The following is a 25,634-nucleotide window of genomic DNA, read 5'->3' on the forward strand; positions in this document are numbered from 1 at the left end:
ATCAGGGGGATTTTTTTGGTTTGGGTGTGGGGTTCAGGGGAGGGGGCTATATGGGAGGATCTTTCCTTGGAGGAATATTTCATGGGGGAAGTGAAATTCAATGAAAAGGGCGCAGGATTTTCTAGCATTACTATTAAAAAAAAAAAAAACAATGCAAATATAAACATGAAAAAGTTTTCAACTGAAAGTAAGGAGAAGCATTAAAATGAACAGAGATTATTACGCATATGAGGGGTTCTAAAAATACTTTAGCCTAAAGAGCGAGGTATTTAGGAGGAGATAAATACTTCGCTCTTTATGCTAATTTTTTTTTAAGTAATTTCAACTATTTATTCTACGGCCTTTCTGATTCAGGGGTCATTCTTAAGGAATTGGGACAAAACAAGATTAGTGTGAAGAGCGAGGTATTAACGAGGGGACCAACCCCCTCATATATATAATCAGAAATATAATAATATAAAAGTTTGTTACGTAAGTTAATTCTTAAGTTACGTATATTTTTTACTAATAAAAACGTTCGTTAAAAATTAAAAGATCTAGTTGCCTTTTTAAGTAACCGAAAAACTGGAGGGCAACTAGGCCTCCTTCCCCACCCTTTATTTCTCAAAATCGTCTGATCAAAACTAAGAGAAAGCCATTTAGCCAAAAAAGAATTAATATGCAAATTTCATTTTAATAATTTATGTACGGAGAGCCAAAATCAGACATGCATTAATTCAAAAACTTTCAGAAATTAAATAAAAAAACAAGTTTTTTGAAATGAAAGTAAGGAGCGACATTAAAACTTAAAACGAACAGAAATTACTCCGTATATGAAAGGGGCTTTTCCTCCTCGACACCCCGCTCTTTACGCTAATTTTTTTATTGTTTTAAAAAGTAGAGTTGCGAGAAAGAATCAAACTTTAGCGCAAGGAGCGGGGTGTCGAGGAGGAAAAGCCCCTTTCATATACGGAGTAATTTCTGTTCGTTTTAAGTTTTAATGTCGCTCCTTACTTTTATTTCAAAAAACTTGTTTTTTTATTTAATTTAAACAAGGGACACTACCAAGGTCGTATCCAATGGAGGGGGGCTAGGGGGTTTGACCCCCGCCCCAATTGTTCGTCTGACTCGTTAAAACGTAACATTAAAAACGTAACAAAAATGGATATCAACACATCTTTATGCGTTTCTTGATGGTTTTTTGTGTGTAATCCCCCCACCCCCTACCTAAACCATTAAGTGTATGGCTAAAGTAGTAAATATAGTGGGTTAAATAATATTCTAAGTATTGTACGATTCTTTAGCTCTTGTAGTTTAAAATATTAGTTAAAAATTCACAGAAAATAAAACCTTCGAACAATTGACACTATGGTATGTCATAGTTAAAGAATTTAAGTAAATTTAAGTTCTGTATACTGATTTTTTAAGCAAAATTTAAATCCAGCATATATGCGAATATATATATATATATATATATATATATATATATATATATATATATATATATATATATATATATATATATATATATATATATATATATATATATATATATATATATATATATATATATATATATAAAAATAAATATGAAAAGTTTTTTCTACTGAAAGTAAGGAGCAGCATTAAAACTTAAAACGAAAAAAAATTATTACGCATATGAGGGGCTTACCTCCTCGTTACACCTCACTCTTTACGCTAAAGTATTTTTAGTAATTTCAACTATTTATTCTACGGCCTTTGTGATTCACAGCTCATTCTTAAGGAATTGGGACAAAATTTAAGCTTTAGGGTAATGAGCGAGGTATCGACGAGGGTTGAACCCCCTCATACACGCAATAAAAACATACGAATATTGAAGTTCGTTACGTAAATTAATTCGTAAGTTATGTATATTTTTTACCAATGAAAACGTTTGTAAAAAATTAAAAGTTGTAGTTGCTTTTTTAAGTGATCAAAAAATTGTAGGGCAACTAGGCCTCCTCCCTCGCTCCTTTTTTCTCAAAATCTTCCGATTAATTGCAATTAATTAATATGCAAATTTCGTTTTAATTTTTTATGTGCGGAGAGCCAAGATCAAAACATGCATTAATTCAAAAACGTCCAGAAATTAAATAAATAAAAAAAATTAAATGAAAGTAAGGAGCAACATCAAAACTTAAAACGAACAAAAATTACTCCGTATATGAAAGGGGCTTTCCCTCCTCAACGCCCCGCTGTTTACGCTAAAGTTTCTTACTGTTTTAAAAATAGAGTTAAGAGAAAGAGTCAAACCTTAGCGTAAAGAGCGAGGCGTTGAGGAGGAAAAGCCCCTTTCATATACGGAGTAATTTCTGTTCGTTTTAAGTTTTGATGTTGCTCCTTAATTTCATTAAAATTTATTTTGTTTTATTTAATACATACAGAGTTGAAGGGTTCTAATGACTTGTAAATAACACTTGCGTAATTTAAGGCATATTTGTAGGTTTTTACTTGGTTTTATGCCAGAATCTGTTGGCATTGATGATTGTGATGGTGCTGTTCTTCTAACATTGTATTTTTTTTTTCGGTACTTGTGTACATAATGATACACACTCAAGAAGTGAAGATTTTCAATCCTAAGAAACCTACCAAAATATGATGAATATATAATACTTCAAAAACAAAGTTGGGCAATATATTTGCACATTTGGGGGGGGGGGGGGGTGAGGCTGTCCGATTTCTCTACCCCCTCCCCCCTAATGTGTAATTATATAGCCAAAATTATAAAGTCCAATGTATTCTGTCACCCGTCATTTGTAAGCTAATTATTTCTTAATGCAGACAGATAAAATCAGTTTGTTCTCGAGGGTGTACCATTATGTACACAAGTACCTTTTTTTCTTCTGCACTTTCATTTTTGACCCGTTCTAATTGTTGCTGTTCTCTAACAGAACAGTTCTTTGTTCTTCACTGTCATTTTTGACACTCTTGATACTTACTTTAGTGAGTCTACTACCCTTACAATTCTTTGTTGTTCACTTCATATTTGACAAGTTCTGATTTCTCCTCTTGCTTGTAATTCTTGCTCCTGATTACATTCTAACCGCATATTTCTTTGTTCTCGGGGTCGTATATCTTCTAACCACACATTTCTCTGTTCTTCATTTTTATTTTTATTTGTTCTGATCCTCATTGTCTTATGTCTTGTAACCACATATTTTGTTTGTTCTTCATTTTCATTTTTGGGTCGTTGTTATTATTGATGCATGTTTCTTTGATCTTTATTTTCGTTCATCATTGCTTCAGACATTTTTTCTTAGCCTTTTGCCTTAGTTGCTTGGACTGGTCTTGTCCCTTCTTATGTTGTAGGTTGTTCATTATCACCCGTTCATACATTTACATTTCTCAGGTCATTCTCTTGATCTTGTTTCATTTGATGGTACAGCTTGTTAACTTTAAGCTTACGGTTTTGTCCTCTTTTGTTCTTTTTTTCTACTCATTTTGTGCTAATGTTAATTTACTTTTATGTCCCTAGCTATTATGAAACTGTTGAAAATGTCTATTGAAATTTACATCACTTGAATATGGGCACACAAATCTGCATATTTCTAAATTTTGCTCTGCAAGTGTTTCTAAAACGGTTTTAAAATCTATTTTTCTTTTGTGATGTCACTTTTGATCAACATGATTGCTAAACTGTTTAGTCTATCCTGATTTATTGCTGATATCATATAGTTTTTTTATTGGTTTTACCCTTGAAAACATGGTATTTCTAGAGCTCTGGAATTGTTAAGAACATTTTACAATTTCAAAAATTAATTGTTCATTTTGATGGCAGCACAAGGCCCAATTGCCCTTTTTCCAGCCCTGAAAGTAAGCAACAACATTAAAACTTAGAACAGACAGAAGTGATACTGCATATGAGGGGGGCTGCCTAAAGAGTAATTTTAAGGGCTGATGACAGTAATGGGTTTGCTCAAATTTTGAGAGGCTCAACCCCCAGACCTAGTCCTTTGTTTGAAGATCAGGATCCCCTTGCCTCAGGGACCAAGAGATGCAAGACAGGTCCCTGGATCTTTTTCAAACCTTGTTTTTGGAGGGTTTTTGCACCCAACCTAAAAATTTGATCATATGTTGGGGTTTCTTTGGACATAGGACTTGCAGTTGCAAGTTTTAAACAACTTGAAAAAAGGAAACGTTTTTAGGTCCTCTTTCTGACAAAACATTCGTTTCAAGTTTTGTCAATTGGAATCCCCTTGACACAGAGACTTACTATTACAAGCTTCAAGTACTTCAAAAAGCATAGCATTTTTAGCATTTTATCAGGGTCCTGTCTTGGGTATTTTTTTCTTTAATGTTAGGGTCCCCTTAGCCCAGGACTTATGAATGCAATTTTCAAGACATTTGGATAAAAGGTTTCAGGCCCTTTTTTTTGGACTCAACTTCAGTGGAGTCAGGGCTTTTTTTCAATTTTATTTGTGTGATGGGCTCTTTTGGCTCAAGGACTTCGATATAAAAGTGTAAAACCCCCAATAAAATTTCTAGGTTCATTTTTATGGGCTGGTGCCCGAGCTCAAATAAGTTTATTTGTTAGGGTCCCCATGGTGAAGGCATTAGGGAAACAAGTCTCAAGCAATTTGGCAAAAATCCATTTTGTTGTCCAATTTTCAGGTCTCATCTTTGGGTAAGCCAAGATTTTTTTTTCACTCTTGTTTGTGCTTTGTCCTAGCAACTTAAGAAAATATCTTCTAAGCCAGTCAGATAATAAGAAAGTTTCTTAGAAACCTTTTCAAGCCCCATTTTGGTTGCCTGTGCCCAAGCCCAAATACATTCATATATAAGGATCCCCTTGGCCAAGGGTCTTACAATAACAAGTTTTGAGCAATATCAAGAAAAAATGGTTTATGCCCATTTTGGGGCTATTTTTACCTCCAATCTCAATCTTTTTGTGTGTTATAGGGTCTCCTTGCCCCAGGAACTTTTATAAGTAACTTTCCTCTAGTTTGGCAAAAAAAAATATGAAAAAAAGGATTGTCAGAGCAATATAGTATTTCTTTTTGCTTTTTTTTTGTGCTGAGGGTCCATTTTCTTCTGAGCTTCATAAATTAGCTTTCAACCAATTGACAGGACATTCGAAGAGACAAAATAAATACTTGGTTGCATTCTACTCTGCAAAGACTGGCAATGCACAAGCAAATTTTGCATAGTGCTGGGGCTGTTAATACTGGAATTTTTATCTAACTTATCAGGACAGTCATTGTTCATGATGCATTTGATTCTTACCACTTGGAAAATTTGTAATTGCAGTACAACTTTTTTACTCAACTCCAAAAATGCCAAAGAATTATTAAAAATCATTTTGAAGGCAAAAATTTATATCTCTCTTGTTTCAACATGTGTATCAACTGTGACAAAAGAAAAACCAGAAAAACAAGAGTGATCCATGGTGGAATGTATGGAAAATATTTAATTTAGGATATATATCTGCATATTAAGGGTGGGGTATAGTGGATCTGCAGTCAAAATGTGTAAACTACAGTTATTCTGTATATTATGAAGTAAGAATTGTTTTTGTAACATGATTCCTCCTCAGTAGCCCCAATTCCAGACTTATACCAATAAATGAAATTATTACTTTATAATATGACAGGATTATCTATTAATCAGATTGTTATGCATCCCTCATTATTATTCACTTTATAAAAATTGTTCAAATGATATTTATATAAATTAACTATTCAATTGCTCTGAGATATATTTCATGCTGAGAAGATAAGAGGTTTGATACAGGTGATGTGCATACAGCATATGGATACATTGAAGTAATAGAAACGTACATTACTAGTCCTAGGCTATATAAGACAGTCAGGGGGGAGGTGCATTTGCAAGTGAATTGATTATTATATTTCAAAAGAGCATGAAAAAAGTAAGGACTAATGTGTTCACCTTGTCTCTATGTCAGCAATAGAATTTCATATATATTGATCAGAAGGTCTTTTCAAGTTTTATTACACTACACTTTTAAAGGAGATATTAGCCTACCAGTAAAATTATAGTAGTTCATATAACTGGCTTTCCTATAAAATGAATATACCACATGACGCCTTTTTTTTATGCTCTTTATGAACATAATAATCCCTTCTAACTTAAATTGAGATTTAAGCACTTTTTTAGCTCTTAAAAATAATGAATCTTCAAAAAATTATGACAGTTCATATAACTGACTTACCAATAAAGCAAACATACCACTTGATGCCTTTTTTATGTTCTTTACAAATATAATAATCGCTTCTATTTCAAATTCATATTTAAGCACTTTTCAAGCTCTTAAAAATGATGAATTTTCAATTAAAGTATGAGTTATCTGTCCTTTCTGACAAGATAATACTATATTTTCTCCATGCTGTTTTTGACAAAATAATACTAGCCTAGATTTTCTCAGTGCTAAAATTCTTTATAATAAGGTTAGTTTAGGTTAAGTTGAAAAGTGCTTAAATTTGAATATAAGTTAGAAGCCATTATTATATTCGTAAAGAGCATAAAAAAGGCATCAAGTGATATGTTCACTTTATTGGTAAGCCAGTTATATGAACTGCTATAATTTTACCAGCCTACCTTCTCTGTACCAATGAAATCTCCATGTTTTTCACATCCCATAACATCAACAGGCGCGTCTCTATTTTTTCTCATTTCTCTTATGTTTTGTAAAGTCTTTGGCCAATTCCCAGGCTTCCATGATGAAACCTGTACCTCCTCCTTGCTAGTTGATGCTCTAGCATTTTCATCTGCTGCTTGCACAACAATTTTCTTACGAATTTTTTTAGCAGGAGGTACATGTACTTCAGTTGCAACATTCTGAGTAATCTTTTTACTATTCAGCTCAGATTTCCCTAATAATTTCACATTCTCTAAAATATTTGAATTTGATCTCAAATTCATTTTGGCAGTGTTTGATCTGATAAGATAGTTAGAGGATAACTAAGCGAAATGGAAGTAAAGTTGTTCGTTTTAAGAATTTACTGGTATAAACAATTTGAAGTGTATCCTGTATCCTGCTTAAAAATTCAGAGGTTGTCCATATAATTCTTTCTGTCACTTGCTCAAAGAACTTAAAAAAATTATTCATTAGGCTTAGGCTATTGATACCCATTTTTACGATACGACTTTTTTGACTGCCCGAATTTCTGATTTTGATAATTTCTCATGCCCCAAGTCACTGAAAACGCATCCTTCTGTGCGGAGGAAACTTTTATGAAAGAAATAAAATATTTACTATCAGTTCTACAGCTGAAAATTTTCCTACTCAACTGGACCCTGAGTGTTTTCAAGGATACATTCTGATTCTTCTATGTTTCTGTATGATTTTTCTATTCAGTTTGTGCTGGTTTAGAAATGTGACCTTTAATTTAATTTGATAAGGCCTCTTTAATTGATTTGACCTGGTCAGGTTCATTTCTTTGAAATTTAGCTAAACATAAAAGAAGTGCTGCTTTTATAAAACTGTATGAATATTTATCATTCAGATTAAAATCCATAAATTAAAATGAGGATTAAATTTGTCTTGGATGTTTTATTGCTCTAATTTGCTGTACCTAGCCTAGCTGGTAAAATTGGTGCAAACAGTATTACTGGCTTTCATTTATAGTGAATATACCACTTGATGCATTTTTTAGTGCTGTTTACAAATATAATAATTGCCTCTATTGCAAATTCAGATTTAAGCGCTTTTTGACCTCTTAAAAATGACCTATAGGCCTATATGAGGCACTGGTGATTTCTCTTCTCATTAAAATTCATTGGGGGTCAGTGGGGTTACTCTGTAAGCTCACCCAGAGTTAACCCAGCTTTAAATGGTACCTGGAGAAATCTAGGGAAGGTAAACAGGAGGATGTGCAAAAGTACAGGATGGTTGACCCCCAACCCCCCATTGTACTTCCTGGCTGAAGGGCAAAGAAATAGAGATCATCACTGCTGGTAGGGACTGTAAAGTCTTACGCTGTATTCTTTACATTTTCTTTTTTTTTACATGTAACTTGTATATAAGGTCCTAGACTACTGACTTTGTTGGTTTGCTTTATTTTTATGCTTATTTTTTCTCAACAGTTTTCCTGGCCAAAAATGCAAATACAACCATCAAAAAAACAATCAGTAAACTTCTATATATTTCCTAGGGCTATATCTGTCCTCAAAAGGAAATAAATAGTGCAAGGAACTACTAAAACAGCAATGTCAGTTATATCCATGAGCAGCATTCATTTTGTAGGCTATTTGTGTTCTCCTGAGTATCTGTGAAGTAAAGTAGTTTTTTTTCAGACTGGCATTGGAACTTCAATTTAGCTGTTAGCAAAGTAGCTAGCACTTCTACAGTCATAACTAAAGCAGATTTTTAATCAAAACAACGCCTTTACTGCAAAGATTTTCTTGGGGTCCAGTTAGATTTTGAACTACAGGGACAGCAAAAGAAGTCTGATCATTGCTGTTATTTTTTAATTCACAAATTTTATTGAAGACAAAGAGAAAAGATGGGAGATGCCTTAATTGGTGCTATTGACCAGGGAACAAGTAGCAGCAGATTTTTGGTAAGTTTTAATTAACTGGGTTTTTGTGCTTGCTGAAAAGAAATGAATAAATGCTAAAAGATGATTTAGCTTACTTGATTCAAAATGTTTAGATATACCCAGGAACCCTGTACTTTCTAATATTACTGCATCAAAGTTGTTATAATAGTTCTTTATGTTTCAATTTCTGTTCATTTTAAGCACCAATAGCAGTATCTGTTATCTCTATGACTGATTATTCATTTTAATTCCTTTTTATTTTGATTTTACTTATTCATTCATAGCAATTTCTGTTTGTTTTGTGTTTGAATTTTTAAATGAATAAAAAATTTCTGCAGATGAAAGTAATGAGTGACATTGAAACAACAGCACCACAAACAGAATCTTTCAATGCATAAGGGGGGCTGCACCTTTCTCAACCTTCCCCCATTCACAAAGCTAAAGTTTTATAGTGTTGTGCTGAAAGCATTTATGCAATAAATGTGAAATTGATTGCCTTTCAAAATATTGAAGATAAAAAGTTTATTGTTTAAAGTATATCCACACCAATAAGCTCTTCTTTCCCTGAGATACATGAAAAATACTCTACTCCTTTCTAATCACCCAATGCTTTGACTTTCCAATCACCAAGAACTAATGCTATGACTCATCATACAGATATTTGAAGAAAGTAAAAACCCTTAGGAAAACCAACAACCTCTTAATGTCATAAATGCACCTATGTTCAATCCTTGGGTTGAAGGGGGGGGGGGGGGTAAAAGGAAGAAAGCACATTTCTTGGCAAGGCCCCTTGGGAGAGGGATCTTCAGGACAAATTTTAAGAGAATTGATTCTCTTTGCTTTCTCTCTTATGTGCATATATGCTCAATATTTCATAGCCATTGCAATACCATTGATGCTGTCTTGACTTATTAAAGAGGTGTGTGTCAACTATGCATTATTTTTTCCACCAGGGAATGTCATAAGAGAATGGGTAATAGTAGAAAGTTTGGAACTAGCTGGACCAGTCAAAAGTTCTGAGTTCTAGCATCCTTTTTAAGGGCTAAAACTGATGAGGACAACATCATAGCCCCTTGATATCCACCACAGCCCTAAATAGCACCATTTTAAAATTTCAGTATAGCTTTTTTCCCAGAAGAGTCAAAATATTGAAAAATTTGCCTTGTAAGTGGGGGGGGGGGTGATAACCATTGCCCCATTAGTAAGGGTCCCAAATTATGTGCTTAGTCCATGTGAGATTGAGGCTTCATTACTACATTTAAATAGAGATTTGGATATGTTGTTCATTATTATTATTAAAGCCATGTGCGTGCTCTCCCTCCAAGTCTTTACTTCCCTTTTTTCATCAAATATGGTATCTAAGTATTTCTGAGCTGGCAAGTCCCAAATATGGAGCTAATTGTGCTACATAGATATATTAAATCAAAGAAAGGCAAGCAAATATTTTAGGAGGTTTGTATCTTTCTGACACCCTTCCCTTCCAACTTCAAAATGCAGTTGTTTATAATTCTTCAAAATTCATAGCCTCTACATAACATTTCGTTAGTTCTTGCTTTACATTTTTCTGCCTTACGTTTATTTTCTTTATTGTTTAACTTCAAGCATTTTTGCTGATTCCAACTTTCTTCCTTAAAACATTTTCTGCTTCACTGCTGACTATTTTCCTAAAAGTGCCATATTCTGGTATAATGTCAACTGCAACTTTTATTGGAATTTGCCTCTCGTCTTATAGTCTACCAACATCATAATTACCTGGAATGTAGCTATATGTCCAAAATTTCAGCTACAAATTAAGTCTGGATGATTATACATGGTGATATTCAAATTTACATTTGTCTAGTATTGGTCAATCCAAAAGGCACGTAAAATAGCCTAAAAATAAGGGGAAAATGGATGCCTTGTTGGTATATTCTACTTATTGTGTCTATTGATTATTATTGTTTTATTCTCAGACGATAGGGTCTAATAATTTTCTAAAAACATTGTTTACTTTAAAACACAAAGGATGTCAAAATAATTTTATTTTCTCCTGGATCTATTTTAGGTCAATTTATTCCTAAAAACCATAAACTTTTAAGATTCATCTTTTGATTGTACTAGAATATTAAGTTTTTAGAGCAGTATCCCATTTTTGTCAGTGTTGCCATAGTCAACTATGAAAATAGTTAGGTAAAATTTATTAGTTAATTTTAACAATGCTTTTTGTCTGTGAAAATTCATATATCTACCATCAGTTGACTCCTAAGACGACTATAACTTCAAAATAGGCTATACCTACTTAAGCTGCCTATCCCTAAATGTTTTTGACTTATTTTGAGTTTGATTATGATTTTTTTTTTTTTGGTGTTCACTTTTACCAAAAACTTTGTAACTGCAAATAGACGCCTTTCTCACAGAAAGTTGAATTCCCCAATTGCTCCCGATTTCGCTCTTAACTTTGTTGGTAACTAATTAATTGCTACTACCAAAACTGTGTAACTGCAGATGGACATTGTTTTTCCTTAGAAATAGAATTCCCAATTACTCTTAATCTTTCTTCTAAATCTGCCACTAACTAATTAATTGCTACTACCAAAATTGTTTAATTGCATATGGACATATGTTTTTCTAAAATTGTTTCTAAAATATGTTTTCTAAAATTCTCTTTCCCAATTGCTTCTAATTGCAATTAACTAGTTAATTACTCCTATTGAAAACTGTGTAAATGCAGATTTTTTTTTTCTAAAAATTGAATTCTCAATTGCTCCTAAATTTTCTATTAACTAATTAAGTTCTACTACGAAACCCTGTTACTGCAGATGGATATATTTTTTCCCTTTCTTTTCTGTAAAAATTGAATTCCCAACTGCTCCTAATTTTGCTCTTAAATTTGCTGTTAACTAATAAATTGCCACTAGCAAAACTATAACCGCAGATCAACGTTTTTTTTTTGCTGAAAATTGCTTTCCCAATTGCTTCGAATTTTTAAAAATGCACACAGTTGTGTGTTTCAATATAATCGATTCAATCAATCAAATTTCATTTTCTTTATCCTTGATGCTACGAATGAACGTTTTTTTATTGGCATAAAAGTAGCTACAAAATGATTAATTTCTAACTGCCAAAATTCTAGGTTTTTGCTGCAAAGAATGCTGAGCTCATAACTTTCCATCAGATTCCAATTCACAAAAAGACGCCCAAAGAAGATTGGGTAGAATTTGATCCCGAAGAACTGCTTCACACAGTTGTGGAGTGTATGGAGAAAACTATGTACCATCTTCAAGAAATGGGATATGACCCAGCTAATGTCAAATCAGTGGGAATTTCAAATCAGAGGGAAACTACAATTGTTTGGGATAAATATACCGGTAATGAGACTACTGTATTTGTAGAAAACAGCAAAAAAAACGCTAGACTTTAGTAATGACAGTGACAAATAATTTATTGCAGAATATCAAAATAAATAATCGCAATATATAAAATTATAAATTAAAATGAGTGGTGAAATATTGTCAGAATGATTTCCTGTATTGCTGTGTTGCTCCGGGGTTGTATGGCTGTAATCAGCACCTAAATGAAACTGTCTATTGCACTTATATTTGATACAACTGACTAAGAATTCTGATGATTTCAAAGTGGTCTATTATATTTTCTTCTTAAATGATCTATTCCCAGAAGTTTGGCAACTTTATTTGTAGAAAACCTTTAAAAAAACATACTTAAGTAATCAGAACGTTAATGATGCTGTCTACTGCACATATGTATGATTTACTTGCATTGACTGTGCATAATGAACTAAAAACTTGGCCTCTTTTTTTTTTACTACGAGCTTAAATAAGGGATGATCTTGTTGATATCCACTATTTTAGGATGAAGTCAATTACAAATAGTTAATGGTATCTTAGTTCTTGTATGTAGCCTTAGATTAAAATTTTCTTTTAGCCTCAGTTGATACTTTAGACATTTCCTTCTTAAGCCTGTTCAAAAAAAATCTTGTGTAAAAATCAGTATATGAGAGAAAATTGATCAGTTCAAAGTTCAGTACTAAGTTCAATAACATCTGCACTAAACAGAGCTCCCGCATGAAAAGCAAGTCGACCCTCAGTCTTGAGACAAAACAGAGCTAGCTTGCAAAACTACAATTTTGGAAATGTTTATTTATTCTGATAAATAGATCCTCACCTCCTCTTCAAGATCAAAGCATAAGTCCTCATGAAATGTAAGAGAGGTCAAAGTGGATTGGTGAAAATTGATCCCTCCAGTGTAAAGCTTAACAACAACCCCACCCCAAACAGAGGAACCACCACCACCCGTCCCAATAAATCCCCCCCTCCCAGTGCGAAATTTACCAAAAATATAACATCAGCGACGATCATTCAGAATAGATCCCAGCTCCCCTTCAGTCAAAATCTTTATCCATTGGAATATGTAAAATAGTCTGATATGAAACTTTGCTCCATAAATGCAACTTTTACGCAAAAAAAGTATATATTCTTAATATTTTGTTTTTACCGACGTAAAAGAAGTCTAAAGCAGAGCTAAAATCAGCGACATCTGAACTGTGAGTCAGATGTTCAACCTAATGAGCTTGTTTTACGTGTTTGGTGAATTTAAGGCTTATATTCCCAGTTTAGCATGCACTTTTGCGACAAGCTGATCTAAGATCTAACCTAAAGGACAAGATAGGTAGATAAATTCGTATACATATATAGATTCACTAGTCTCTGATCCGTCCATTGACCAATTCAGAGTTATTATATTGATAAGACTAATTTTTTTTTTAGATTGATTCAAACTTGCTTCAAATATAGGAAAACTGGCCTTTTTTTAAAACAATTTTCAAACTTCAATTTAAAAAAAAGCAATGCAAATTTTCAAAATATAATTTGGTAGATAGACAAAGCTTGGCCTGAGCTATTGAATGATATTAAAATTGTCGTTTTACTTTTGAAAAATTAAACCGTTAGACTGCAGAAAAGTAACTTACAAAAATTTGGGGAGGTAACATAGCTTTGGTCGGGTATCAAAGGGTCGTATCTCCATAATTGATAATTTTCAGAAGACAAAAAAACCACAACTTTTTATCCACTTGCGGTAAACGTAAAGTGAAAACGGATTGATTTATTTTGATTTTAAATAGTAATCCGTTTTCGTTTTGTGGTTATTGGAGAGGAAATAAAAAAGTTGAGGTCTTTTTTGCTCTTCTGAAAGTTTCCGATTACGGAGATGCGACCTTTTGATGCCCGACTGACGACTTTAAATATTATAAAACAGGCTTTCTTTAGAGTAACAAACATTTACCAACCAATGCTGTATTTAGTAACTTTTGTACTCAAAGTTTGCTTGTGCTTATTTTGTAATTAATGTATTCTATTCTTGTCAGGTAAACCTTTATACAACGCAATAGTTTGGTGTGATAACAGAACCGTCTCCACAGTAGATGCCTTACTAGCCAAAGTTCCTGGCAAAGATATAAATTGCTTAAAAGGATATTGTGGCTTACCTGTTGCTCCATATTTTAGGTGAGTCTTCTTAATTGCTTTTAAAAATACCCAAAAATATAGTAAAAATACCCCCTTCTGAAATGCTTTTTTTTTACTAAAACCCTTGTCGTCGAAGGTTACTTTAGCATCTTCCTCTAGAACAGTAAAAAATACTGGTTTACCTGTTGCTCGATATTGCTAAATCTTCTGATATACTTTTCATCAAAAACCTTGTCGTCGAAGGTTATTTCAGCGTCTTCCTCTAGAACAGTAAAAAATACACCATAAATACTGGTTTGCCGGTTGCTCGATTTTGCTAAATCTTCTGAAATACTTTTTTTTATCGAAAGCCTTGTCGTCAAAGGGGACTTCAGTGTTTTCTTCTGGAACAGTGCTGTTGCCTGTATTTTAGATTAATGTTCTTAACTATTTTTTTATCAAAGGGTTTGTTCATGAGGAGGACTTCAGCGTCCTCCTCTGAAACAACAAAAATACGCCAAAAATACTGGCTTACTTGTTGCTCGATAAAAACTGTTTTTATTTGTTGCTTTTTTTTCAAAAAATCACTTTGGGAAATAAATTTAATTGTGATAGACTTGCTTCTCTTATTGTTTTTGCTTTGAAAAATATTTAGACTATAGAAGAACCTTGGACCTTACCCTTACAACTGTAATGGGGGGGGGGGGGAATTAAAAAAAAAATTATGGTACGATTTTTTTCCGAAGCACTTCAATCCAATCTTGGGGTGAATTTTTCCTGTCTCTGCTGTCATTGTCTGTAAACAAAGAGAACCGTGGCGCACCAAGAGGCTTCTTTAGCGTAATTTATTTTTAATCAGTTGCTCTGTTCTTGTAAAGATGTTGATCAAATAGGGCCAAACAGATATTTTTCTGTAATAGATTACATGGAGTTAAAAAGAAAGATGGTGGTGGCAACTGATTTTTAATCAATTGCTCTGTTCTTGTAAAATACTGCTCTGTTCTTGTTCAGTTGCTCTGTTCTGTTTTTAATCAGTTGCTCTGTTCTTTTTTTAATCAGTTGCTCTGTTCTTGATCAAATAGGGCCAAACAGATATTTTTCTGTAATAGATTACATGGAGTTAAAAAGAAAGATGGTGGTGGCAACTGATTTTTAATCAGTTGCTCTGTTCTTGTAAAATACTGCTCTGTTCTTGTTCAGTTGCTCTGTTCTGTTTTTAATCAGTTGCTCTGTTCTTGATCAAATAGGGCCAAACAGATATATTTCTGTAATAGATTACATGGAGTTAAAAAGAAAGATGGTGGTGGCTCTGAGGTTAGGAATAAGCTACTGAAGATTATGAATATAATTTTTGAAAAAGGAGAAGCACCTAATGATTTTAGGAAAACTTTGATTAAACCACTGTATAAGAAAGGTGACAAGAGTGAGTGTCGTAATTGTCGTGGCATTAGTCTGGTCTCTGTAGGTAGCAAATTACTTAGTAAAATAATACTTTTTAGACAGAGAGATGCTGTAGACAAAGTTTTAAGGGAAGCACATTGCGGTTTTAGAAAAGGTAGAGGATGTGTTGACCAAGTTGTCACTCTTAGGTTAATAATTGAGAAGTCCCCTTCGTTGTCAAACACCTCTGGTCCTCAGTTTTATCGATTATAAGCAAGCTTTCGATTCTGTTGATAGAAGAGCGTTAGCAAAGGTCTTATCCTTATATGGTATACCAGAAAAATACATTAAGGTGATTTTTGCTATGTACGAGAATAATACTGCTGCGGTTAAGGTAGGAAATGAGGTTAGCCACTGGTTTTGTATTAAATCAGGAGTTAAGCAAGGTTGTGTTCTATCCCCTTTTATATGGATCATTTTGATGGACTTCGTCTTAAGGAGCACAGGAAAGGCAATTGGAGACCACGGAATCAAATGGGGAGGAAAAACGCTCATGGACTTAGATTATGCTGATGATTTAAGCATGTTAGATGAAAGTGTGAGCAAAATGAATGAATTTTTAGAGGTTTTGCGAGTTCAGGGTGCTACAATAGGCTCGAAAATTAATGTTAAGAAGACTAAGTCACTCTTCGTTACCCAACTAACGTTGGGTAACGAAAAGATTGATGAGGTTGGCAGCTTCACTTACCTTGGTAGTATTATTAGTAAAGACTGTGGGAGCTGTGAAGAAGTTAAAAGTAGAATAGATAAGGCTCAGGGTGTTTTTTTCACAGTTAAAATAAGTTTGGAAGAATAGAAAGATAAGTGCAAACCAAGATTAGAATGTTGGAAGCTACAGAGATGACTGTGGTCAAATATGGCTCTGAAGCATGGGCGCTCCGAAAAGCAGATGAAAATTTACTACATGTTTCCCAGAGAAATTGCCTACGGATTCTTGGGGTACCCGGCTGACCAACCGTATTTCAAACAGTAGGTTGTACGAAAAATGTGGTTCAATCCTGCTTTCTAGGGCTATAATGAAAGAAAGGTTGAGATGGCTAGGCCATGTTCTGCGAATGAAGGATGACAGATTCCTGAAGATTGTCCTTTTTGGCCAACTGCCTTGGGCTACACGGAAAGCAGGTCGTCCTCGTCTGGGTTAGAAGGATGTCATAAATAAGGATTTAAAGGAAATGGGAACTTCCTGGAAGGGTGTAAAGAGGGAGGCCTTGAATAGATTAGGCCGGAGGAGGAGCGTGTGTGGCTGTGTTGGCCCTATGCGGCTTGATGCTGCAGTGAGTTAGTAGTAGTAGTAGTAAAAAGAAAGAGACGGATGGTAGGATTTGAATCTATTGGAATCTTTTATTTCCTACGCAAGACATAATATGGCGCACAATTTTTGATCAGTAGATTTTCGATGCTTTTTCTATGAAGTGTTTTGCGATGTAGTCTGAAAATTTCTTTTTGGATTCACATTTATTTCTAAAGCAACTCAGTCCGATTAAAGCAGTCTGAAAATTTAATTTTTACCCTAATATTCTATGACGCAATAATCTTCATTTATTTGAATTTTTTAAATTGTTTTAAATTTCTTGGTCTACGCATTGATCCGGTCTTCTTACGCTAGAAATCCGGAAGCACGTCTTCCCTACCAGTGCCATAATTTTGTCAAAATCTAATGGGGGGGGGGGGGCAAAATTGGAGCCAATCTTCCCAAGCCAAGTGACAATGACAGTAAAAAAATAAAAAAAAGCCATATAGTACCATAAAAGCAAATGTATGCTAAAAAAAAAAAAAAACTAATCTCTTTCTGTGGATGCTTGAATTATCTATGTCTATCTGAATTTTGGCAAGATCTCTGAAAACGCTAGATTTAAGCTGCGGTGTAAACCGGGGTTTTTTGGGGGCAGTTGTCTCCCCCTGCCCCATTGCAAATTACGCCCCTGTTCCATGCAATATTATTGATATTAGATTCAACTATTTTTCCAAGTACAGCATAAGATCTTTCGCTAAATATAGTAGCCTATTTTACACCTAGTGCCTAGGTAGGAAGTAACAGTTTTACTCCTACCCTTTTCACTTTATAATAACTTGTACCTAACAAACGATTTATACCTTTTTTGTTTTTTAGTTGCTACTAAAAACAGTGAGCATCATACTTGCAGATATGTCAAATTCTCTGAGGGGGAAGGGGATAAAATACAAAAGATTGTATTTTAAACCACTTGATATTTTTATGGGCCTCGTTTAATGTTTGAACTTGTCATGCGGGAGGAGAAACCTCAACGCTTCGTTATGATTTACTTCGTTACAGTTTAAACCAAATTAAAGCAAATAATCTAAAGGTCCGGAAGAATGAATAACATATTTTGATATTGGATTCTACTACTACTACTAACAACTCACCGCAGCACCAAGCTTCCCTGTGCCAAAGAGCTATGCACGCTCCTCCTCCATTCCAGTCTATTCAAAATTCTTTATGACAAACTCCTACCCCAACAGTGGACGATCTGCTTTCGGCTTAGCCCTAGACGGTTGACCGAAAAGGAAAATCTTTGGCAGTGACGAAGTTTATTTTTACTTTCTTGAATTTTTGCCTAAAATGTTTCCTTTTTTATTTTATCTTAAATTAAACAGCAATGGGGTCTAAGAAATTGTTAGCTTCTCCACTATGTGCCAGTATTATTGAGTGGTATCCGTAGCGTTGTGAGTTTTGTAAAATGAAGAAGATTTTAATAATCACTGTTTGCTTACTAGTTTTAACTTTTAGTGCTGTTAAATTAAGTTGGCTGTTACAAAACGTTCCAGAAGTACGAAAAGCAGTTGACGAAGAAAGATGTTTATTTGGGACAGTAGATACCTGGTTATTATGGGTAAGTCTTTCCTATGGTATCTTTCTGTATTTTATTAATATTGCCGCTAAACGAGAACATAAATAGAAACAAATTGTCAGTAATTTTGCCACTTTTTTCCGTCCCATCCCATCATAAATTTTTGCATGCAACCTGTTTTTAACTTTGATTTTTAGAAATAATTATGAGTGTATTATAGTCACTATCTTATACCTGCAGGCCGTGAACCGGGCTTTTTACTAGAGAGCAACGTGCCCGCGAATAACTTACCCCGTGCAGATGTTAACTCAATGTTGATTCTTGACCATTCCCTTGCTTGTTCTAATATTGTTAGCTTCAATTGGGTGTTGACTTGTTTAAGGGACTGCTCTTTACTTTCTAATTTTCTTCTGTTGATTAGGAGATCTTTGATGAACAATATGGCATTTCTTGCATTTAAGGCCACAGGAGACGCTTCCTCTACATGGATTGTTAATTGTAAATATTTGATATGAGAAGCACTTTTCGAGGGATTTAGAATCCATCTCCGCCAAATCAATGGCCTGTAAGCCCTCCTCACGGTATCACTCTGTATCTTATTAATATTGCCGCTAAATGGGAACATAAATAAATAAAAAAAAATGTCAGTATTTTGCCATTTGACTGGCATTCGAATTGCTTGTTTTTGTATTTTATTAGAATTAACTTTATCAATTTTGCATTTTTCCTAAAATCAACTTTATCAGTTTCAATTTAAACAGAATCTTAGCGTCATCATATTGTTTTACTGAATGAAAGGAATCAATTAAAAACTAGACCTCCGTTGCCTGTGCAACGGGAAGTGTTGCAGCAACTGTGCCCTGTTCCTTAGGGCACAGTTGCGGAGCAACACGTGCAACTGTGCCCTACGGGACACAGTTGCGGAGCAACAGTCTCCATTATGTCCTTCAGAGGACATTTTTCTAATGCGGCTTCGATTGTTATCTTGAAGCATCTTTGATATGGTTTTATTTCGAGCTCCTACTAAACTGAGTTTGGTAAAATGTTTAGCTGGTCCAGAAATAAACGAGAATAACACAATAACACAGTTGACAATTCTGAATATTTATAGGATGGATAATTACCTCTAGAACGTCGAAACTTCGGAAATTATTTCTAAGAGAACGAAGCAACTTGGTATAAAGAACACTTCACTTCTTCTTGCATAACTTTCATAGCACTACTCGATAAAAATAAAATAGACATCAAAATCGAAAATTTAAGAAAATTTCAAAAAATCGGAACGAGATTGACTTTTCCGGAATTATTTCCGGGAAATCTGTAAGAGCTACGGAATTTCATGCTTGAGTTCTCGAAAACATCAATAAAAGTTCTATATGAGTTCATAATTATTTTATCTCTAAAACGTTTACTTCCGAAACTAGGGCCGTCTTAACTTGACGCCAATTCGAAGTATTATGTTTCGAGACGCACATTTCGGGAATTATTTCCGGGAAATCTGAAAGAGATACGGAAATAACGTCTTATAGTTTTCTGCTTAACTTTTGATGGTCTAAGCTAGGAAAATATAAAACAAACCAAATTCACCAAAAAATTTAAATTGCCCCGAGGGCATGACAAAACTTCCAAATAGAAAAACCCAAAGAAGGAATTTTATTTCGGAGAAACTATTGTAAGCTCCAGTTGTTAGGAGATCGAGACCTGTCGAACCGCGTTGGAAAAAAAATTCTAGCTGGTCCAGAACAGAAGTTACCTCTAGAACGTCGAAACTTCGGAAATTATTTCTTAGAGAACGAAGCAACTTGGTATATAGAACACTTCACTTCTTCTTGCATACTTTTCATAGCACTACTCGATAAAAATATAAGAAACATCAAAATCGAAAATTTGAGAAAATTCAAAAAAAAATCGGAACGAGATGGACTTTTCCGGAATTATTTCCGGGAAATCTGTAAGAGCTACGGAATTTTGTGCTCCGGTTCTTGAAGAGACAAATGAAAGTTCTACATGAGTTCAGCATAACTGTATTTCTAACAAGTTTATTTCCGAAGCTAGGGTCGTCTTAACTTGACGCCAAACATCGAACGCAGTTTCTAAGAAAAAAACGGTTTTATTTTTTTTATGGAAAACTGTTAGAAATTTTAGGAACTTCTCTGGAACTTTTTTACTCTGTTTCACGTTTCCCTTCCCTCTGAAAAATCTCAAATTTTTAACTCTTACCACTTCGGAGCTACATGTCGCTGATCACGGTGAAAAAAAAAAAAAAAAAAAACTACGAAAGCAGTAGTGTTGCTCCGCAACACAAAAACTACGAAAGCAATAGTGTTGCTCCGCAACACAATTATTAGTTCGAGCCAATGTTTAAATAGAAGGTATGTACTACTGCTTATTGAAGCACTAAGTCGCTTGAGAACATCACAGCTCCACATGCTTCTCTTCAATCCGCTCAATTTATTCAAAGCTTCACCAAATGGTATATGAAAGAATGTAGTCATTTTTAAATAAATTATTTTGAAGCGGGAGGGGTTAATTGCGAGAGCTCTGGATATAGTTTTTTTTTAATAAGTTTTAAACTATTTTAGCTAAAGGTGTATCAGTTTCCAAGGATTGACGGTCTCAAATCCTCAGTTGTATATGTAATGTATAAGCAGAATATTAGATTTAGCCTATAAGAATAAAATCAAGCATCTAACTGTGCAAACTAAAAAAAAAAAAAAAAAAAAAAAAAAAAAAAAAAAAAAAAAAAAAAAACGGCTAAATTAATCTAGCTACTAGCATAAAATTTGCAGCATAATCTTGCAACTATGTTACTATAGAAATCTCCAACGAAGAATTCACGAGAGAAAAAAAAAACAACTTGGAATTAAGCTGTTGGTTACGTCTTGCGAGGGATGAAGGCCTCAGCTACCGATCTTAATAAGTGGAGGAATGGGACAAAATAGCCCATGAAACAGGCTTTTTCCTTGCTAAAGAGTCTTTATTTGGTTGTGCTAGTATATTTGTATAAATTTGTGTGTGTGTTTTTTTTTAGTGTTTTGCATTTGCACTGAAAAAAACAAAACAAAACAAAACACAAATTGCTCAAGCTGGAAACATGATGGGAATCATGAAATTATTACTATAGCCTGGAATGCTGAAAGTTATACCGGAATGTTAGGATTTGTTTTATATTTTACAATAAGAAAATTATCCTAGGATGACAAAGGAGTGGCTATTTACTATAACCATCAGGTAGAACCTTTCGTGGAAAAAAATATCTCTGACAAATCGACTTGAATTCGTGTAGTTATAGGACTCTAGCCCTGAGTTGCCTGTCGAAGTGGAAGGAGTGTGGCGACTATAAGCCCATAAAGGGAGATTTTCATAAGCGGCAGTCGGTTCTTATACTATTATCATTATTCTATATATATATATATATATATATATATATATATATATATATATATATATATATATATATATATATATATATATATATATATATCTTAGGCAAAATTCTTTTGTCCATTTAATTATACAGAATTTAGGTATGTATTGATAAAAATAAGATAAGGACATTTATATTTAATTATGATACGTACAGTTATACCCCCCCACACCAAGTGTTTGGATTTATTTAAAATTTTACAGTAAGAAATTAATCCTAGGATGACAAAGTAAATTGGATGCGAATAAAAACCCCTCTCTGCCCTTCCGACTGTATATTTTCCAATTTATTTCAATATTTTCCTGGAAATTTTTTTATGTACAGCTTATAATATATTATAAGGTTTTGGAAAATTATTATTTACTTTTAATACGCTCAATAAACTCTTGCACTCGGATTTGTTTTAAAAAAGAAGAAAAACGTTCAGTCCTACGTATGTTGTCCTCCAAAGAGCATAATTATCGGAGTTTTTTTTTATTTACTTTTGTTACGTTTGTTTATTTTTTTTTACTTATTATGTACTTTTATTGCGTTCAATAATTCATCATGGTTGCTTTTTTTCTAAAACGAATTTTCTAATTAATCCTTTATAATTATTATCACTCCAAAAAGTGAGATTTGTGGTTCACTTCCTACCCTTGAGTTCTTTCAAACAGCACCTTTTTTGTTCTTTCTAAACATCTTTTTAGATCAAACCTCGTTCTATATAGACAGTATTTGATTTATTAAAAAGAGTCTGTAGGCTATTCTTTTATTAGAATTTTTCTGATACTTTTCCTTTCTAAAATTAATTCAGTGTCAAAAGTATTTAAGCTTGGACAGTCTTGGAAACCACCTTTTTTTACAATATGTTTAAGTTCTCGCTAATAGACTTAAATCTGTACCATTTCAGTCACATTGCTAATAGGTTTTCTATGAATTTCAGAACCTCACTGGGGGTCGCAACGGTGGCCTTCACTTGACTGATGTCACTAACGCATCGAGGACAGCATTAATGAACATTGAAACTTTGGAATGGGATCCCTACTTACTAAGGTTGAATTAAGTTCTTCTATTGTCCTTTTTCTTTTGATGTGTATTCTTATCTGTTCTCATACTCTATTATCACTCTTCTTCTATTCCTCCAATTGTCAAGGTGTGCTCAAGCTCTTCTATTTTTCTTCTTCCTTTTTATGTTTTCCATGCCTTTTCTATTTCTATCATTTTCTATTTTATGTTACTCTTGTATTTTATAGCTATGGAATCAGTACTCATCCGTGTTTTCGACCCAATATTTTGCTTTCGTCAATGAGACTTTGAACATTGCCACAAATTATTTGTTTTTCTTTTTAATTTCACTATGTTCCAAGCTTTGTATCAAATTTAATGCATATGAAGTTTTAATCTCGCTATTTATGTTATTCAATAGGCCTTTTCACGATTTTAAATTTTTAGCTTACATTGACGGTAATCAAAAAAAACAAACTGTCACATTCACGTTAAAAAAAAAAAAAATGCCAGCCAAAAAATAATTTGTAAAATATGCTATTAGTGTGAGCGCATCATTATTTATTGAAGCTGATAATGAACTTGTACTTGCAAACATTTGATTAGCCAGTGAAAAAATAAAAACCTGAAAACATAACATATGAAAAGAATGAAATGAAATAGTAATTTTCTAGTATTTTTAAACTTCATGCAGTTGGTGTCGTACTTCAAGACTAAAACCTATGAAAAGCAGTTTCTCCATTTCTCTATTTGTAAAATCAAGTTCTTCTTCGAATTTCTTCTTCGTGTTCTTCTTCGATAAATTGCCTGCTACTGAACTTTTAATCTATTACGATCAAAAATAGCGTAAATTCTTGATGTTTTTATTTGGCATTGTTCATCTTTGTGTTGTTTAAAAAGTTAACCCTAGTTCTCCAGAAAGTTGTCACCTCTCCAGTAAAATCACCAACTTTCTCATCATTTCTTATTTTCTCTTCGTTTCATTTTCATTCAACCTAAAATTGATTGTAAATATTGGTTTTTATGCTAGAATATTCATTCTATTCATTTTAATCTGTCAAGCTTTTATCGTCTCAATTTTTTAACTCAAATTTTTCTTTCAATTCTAATTGTATATCTTTTACTCTATTAAAACTTGCTCTAATAAACTAATCTTTTCAATATGAAAATGAGGTAAATTCTAATAATCCTGAGTTAGCCCTGTCCAGCTATTAAGACTTAAAGGATAACTATAGTCTTCTGGAAAATTGCCAGTTTTCCAAAAAAAAAAAATTTTCAATGTTCTCTTCTTACATCTTCATTTTTAGTTTGTATCATTTTTGTAATTCCTTTTCTCTTTTTTCATGGTCTATTATGCGTTTAAAATGGAATACATTTATGTACCAGATATGTTTACATTCTGTTTTTTTTTTTTTTACTTTCTCTGGTTTCCAATTGGAATAAGTTTTAATTTTTTAGATCAAAATTTTCTTGCAACTCTTTTTGCTCTAATAAAACCTCTAGTCTTTTTGAATATAAAATTACCTGAATTATCATAATCTTTAGCTTGCGCTGTTCATCTGTTTGAGATGTATAAAATAATCTTAATCTTCTGAAAAGTTGTCAGTTTTTTATGACATGTTATATTTTTCTAACTTTAACAACAATTTACATACAAAAATCTAAATGATTCACCCAAAACCAAACGGTTAAAGTTGGGTGAATCAGGTAAAAACGTGCATATAACACCGTTTAAATTAACTATAATAAGAAATACAGGAAAAAAGAAAACTAAAGCATATAAAATATTAATAATAGTGCGAAGGCAGCAACTACATACCTTGTCCTTAATGCGGGGTCACACTCACCAACCAGAAAATTTACCGCTGATTCTCCTATTTTTCTTATTTTATTAATTTTTCCTATTCCTTTTTTTCCTTTGTCCGAGGGGCATGGGTTTGATCCTTTATGTAGCCGTTTATTTGGCTTGGAACGGTGGTCAGTGGCGTGATTTTGTAAGCTCAGCCAGAGTTGACCCAGCTTTAAATGGGTACCTGGATAAAGCTGGGGAAGGTAAGCAGGGAGGGTTTACGAAAGTCTAGGATGGCTGCCCCCCCCCCCATCGCACTTTCAATATGAAGGACCATGAAACGCAGATCATCACCGCTGTTTTGGACCTTAAGGGTCCAGTGCCGTCATACTTACTTACTTGTACTTTTTTCCAAAGTTTTATAGACGTTCAATATGTAATTGAGCCTAATTATTAGCTTTTATGCCAGGAATAGGAACCAAGAATACTCAGGAAGGAATGGCAAATTGAAATAGAACTGTTTAGTGGTTCTCGAATTTAAGGTTTCTGAATCGATGAAAAATACCTCTTTTATCGTTGGCTACTATTTCCTTTACTAATTTCAGATAGAAATAATGCTGCATCTAGAGTTGTTAACTTGGAAAACGGGGGAGGACACCTTGTTTTACTCTGCATTTTGGGGTAAAGTTCATTCCTGGCCCTTGCAGAAAGCTAGGCATAAATTATCCAATTCTCTGAAAAATTTGTCCACTGTGAATTATTCTCTTAAATGGAATAAAAGATTATATTTATATATAAACTAATATTTTGAGAAGTACATTTTTTTGTTGTTGTTGTTTTTTAGGACTTATTATAAATGATTTATCCCATCTGTCATTATTGACCCTCAAGAAAACAAACATAGGGATAGGAAAAATTTACTTAAGGATTTCGCCCTATCAGTTTTGAATGATTTAAAAATCATTTTTAATTGATTTAAAAATCAAAATTAAAAAATTTTGTTACATACTGGTTGCACTCCAATGCCCAGTTTCCAATCAGCAGAGGCTTGGTCGTCACTTGCCCCCTTCTTGAAGAAAGAAGGGGGACTTTTTTTTTTTTTCTTTTTTTTTTTAGGACTTATTATGAATGATTTATCCCATCTGTCATTATTGACCCTCATTTTGAATGATTTAAAGCAGAGGCTTGGTCGTCACTTGCCCCCTTCTTGAAGAAAGTAGTAAAAATAAATGGATTATGAAT

At 33.5% G+C, this 25,634-nt stretch overlaps 2 protein-coding genes across 4 annotated transcripts in view; one reads left to right on the forward strand and one right to left on the reverse strand.

The window, feature by feature from the left end:
- The window catches only part of LOC136028724 (endonuclease III-like protein 1), a 47,148-nt gene extending 40,244 nt beyond the window's left edge, over positions 1-6,904 (reverse strand). Inside the window, exon 1 of the mRNA XM_065706595.1 lies at positions 6,556-6,904. Within this exon, the coding sequence (XP_065562667.1) occupies positions 6,556-6,879 (324 nt within the window). The 5' untranslated portion in view covers positions 6,880-6,904. The remainder of the gene's footprint in view (positions 1-6,555) is intronic.
- The window catches only part of LOC136028721 (glycerol kinase-like), a 56,612-nt gene that overhangs the window by 2,328 nt on the left and 28,650 nt on the right, over positions 1-25,634 (forward strand). For 2 of the 3 annotated variants that reach the window (XM_065706589.1, XM_065706591.1), the window contains exons 1-6: positions 7,158-7,296; positions 8,254-8,519; positions 11,611-11,845; positions 13,861-13,999; positions 18,129-18,231; positions 22,542-22,651. In XM_065706589.1, coding sequence (XP_065562661.1) covers positions 8,463-8,519; positions 11,611-11,845; positions 13,861-13,999; positions 18,129-18,231; positions 22,542-22,651 — 644 coding nt within the window. In that variant the 5' untranslated portion in view covers positions 7,158-7,296; positions 8,254-8,462. Of the gene's footprint in view, positions 1-7,157; positions 7,297-8,253; positions 8,520-11,610; positions 11,846-13,860; positions 14,000-18,128; positions 18,232-22,541; positions 22,652-25,634 lie in introns of those variants that run through there. The other variant, XM_065706590.1, reaches the window with a different exon arrangement.

The sequence above is a fragment of the Artemia franciscana genome, chromosome 7 (assembly GCF_032884065.1).
Source record: "Artemia franciscana chromosome 7, ASM3288406v1, whole genome shotgun sequence".
Classification (NCBI taxonomy): Eukaryota; Metazoa; Arthropoda; class Branchiopoda; order Anostraca; family Artemiidae; genus Artemia; species Artemia franciscana.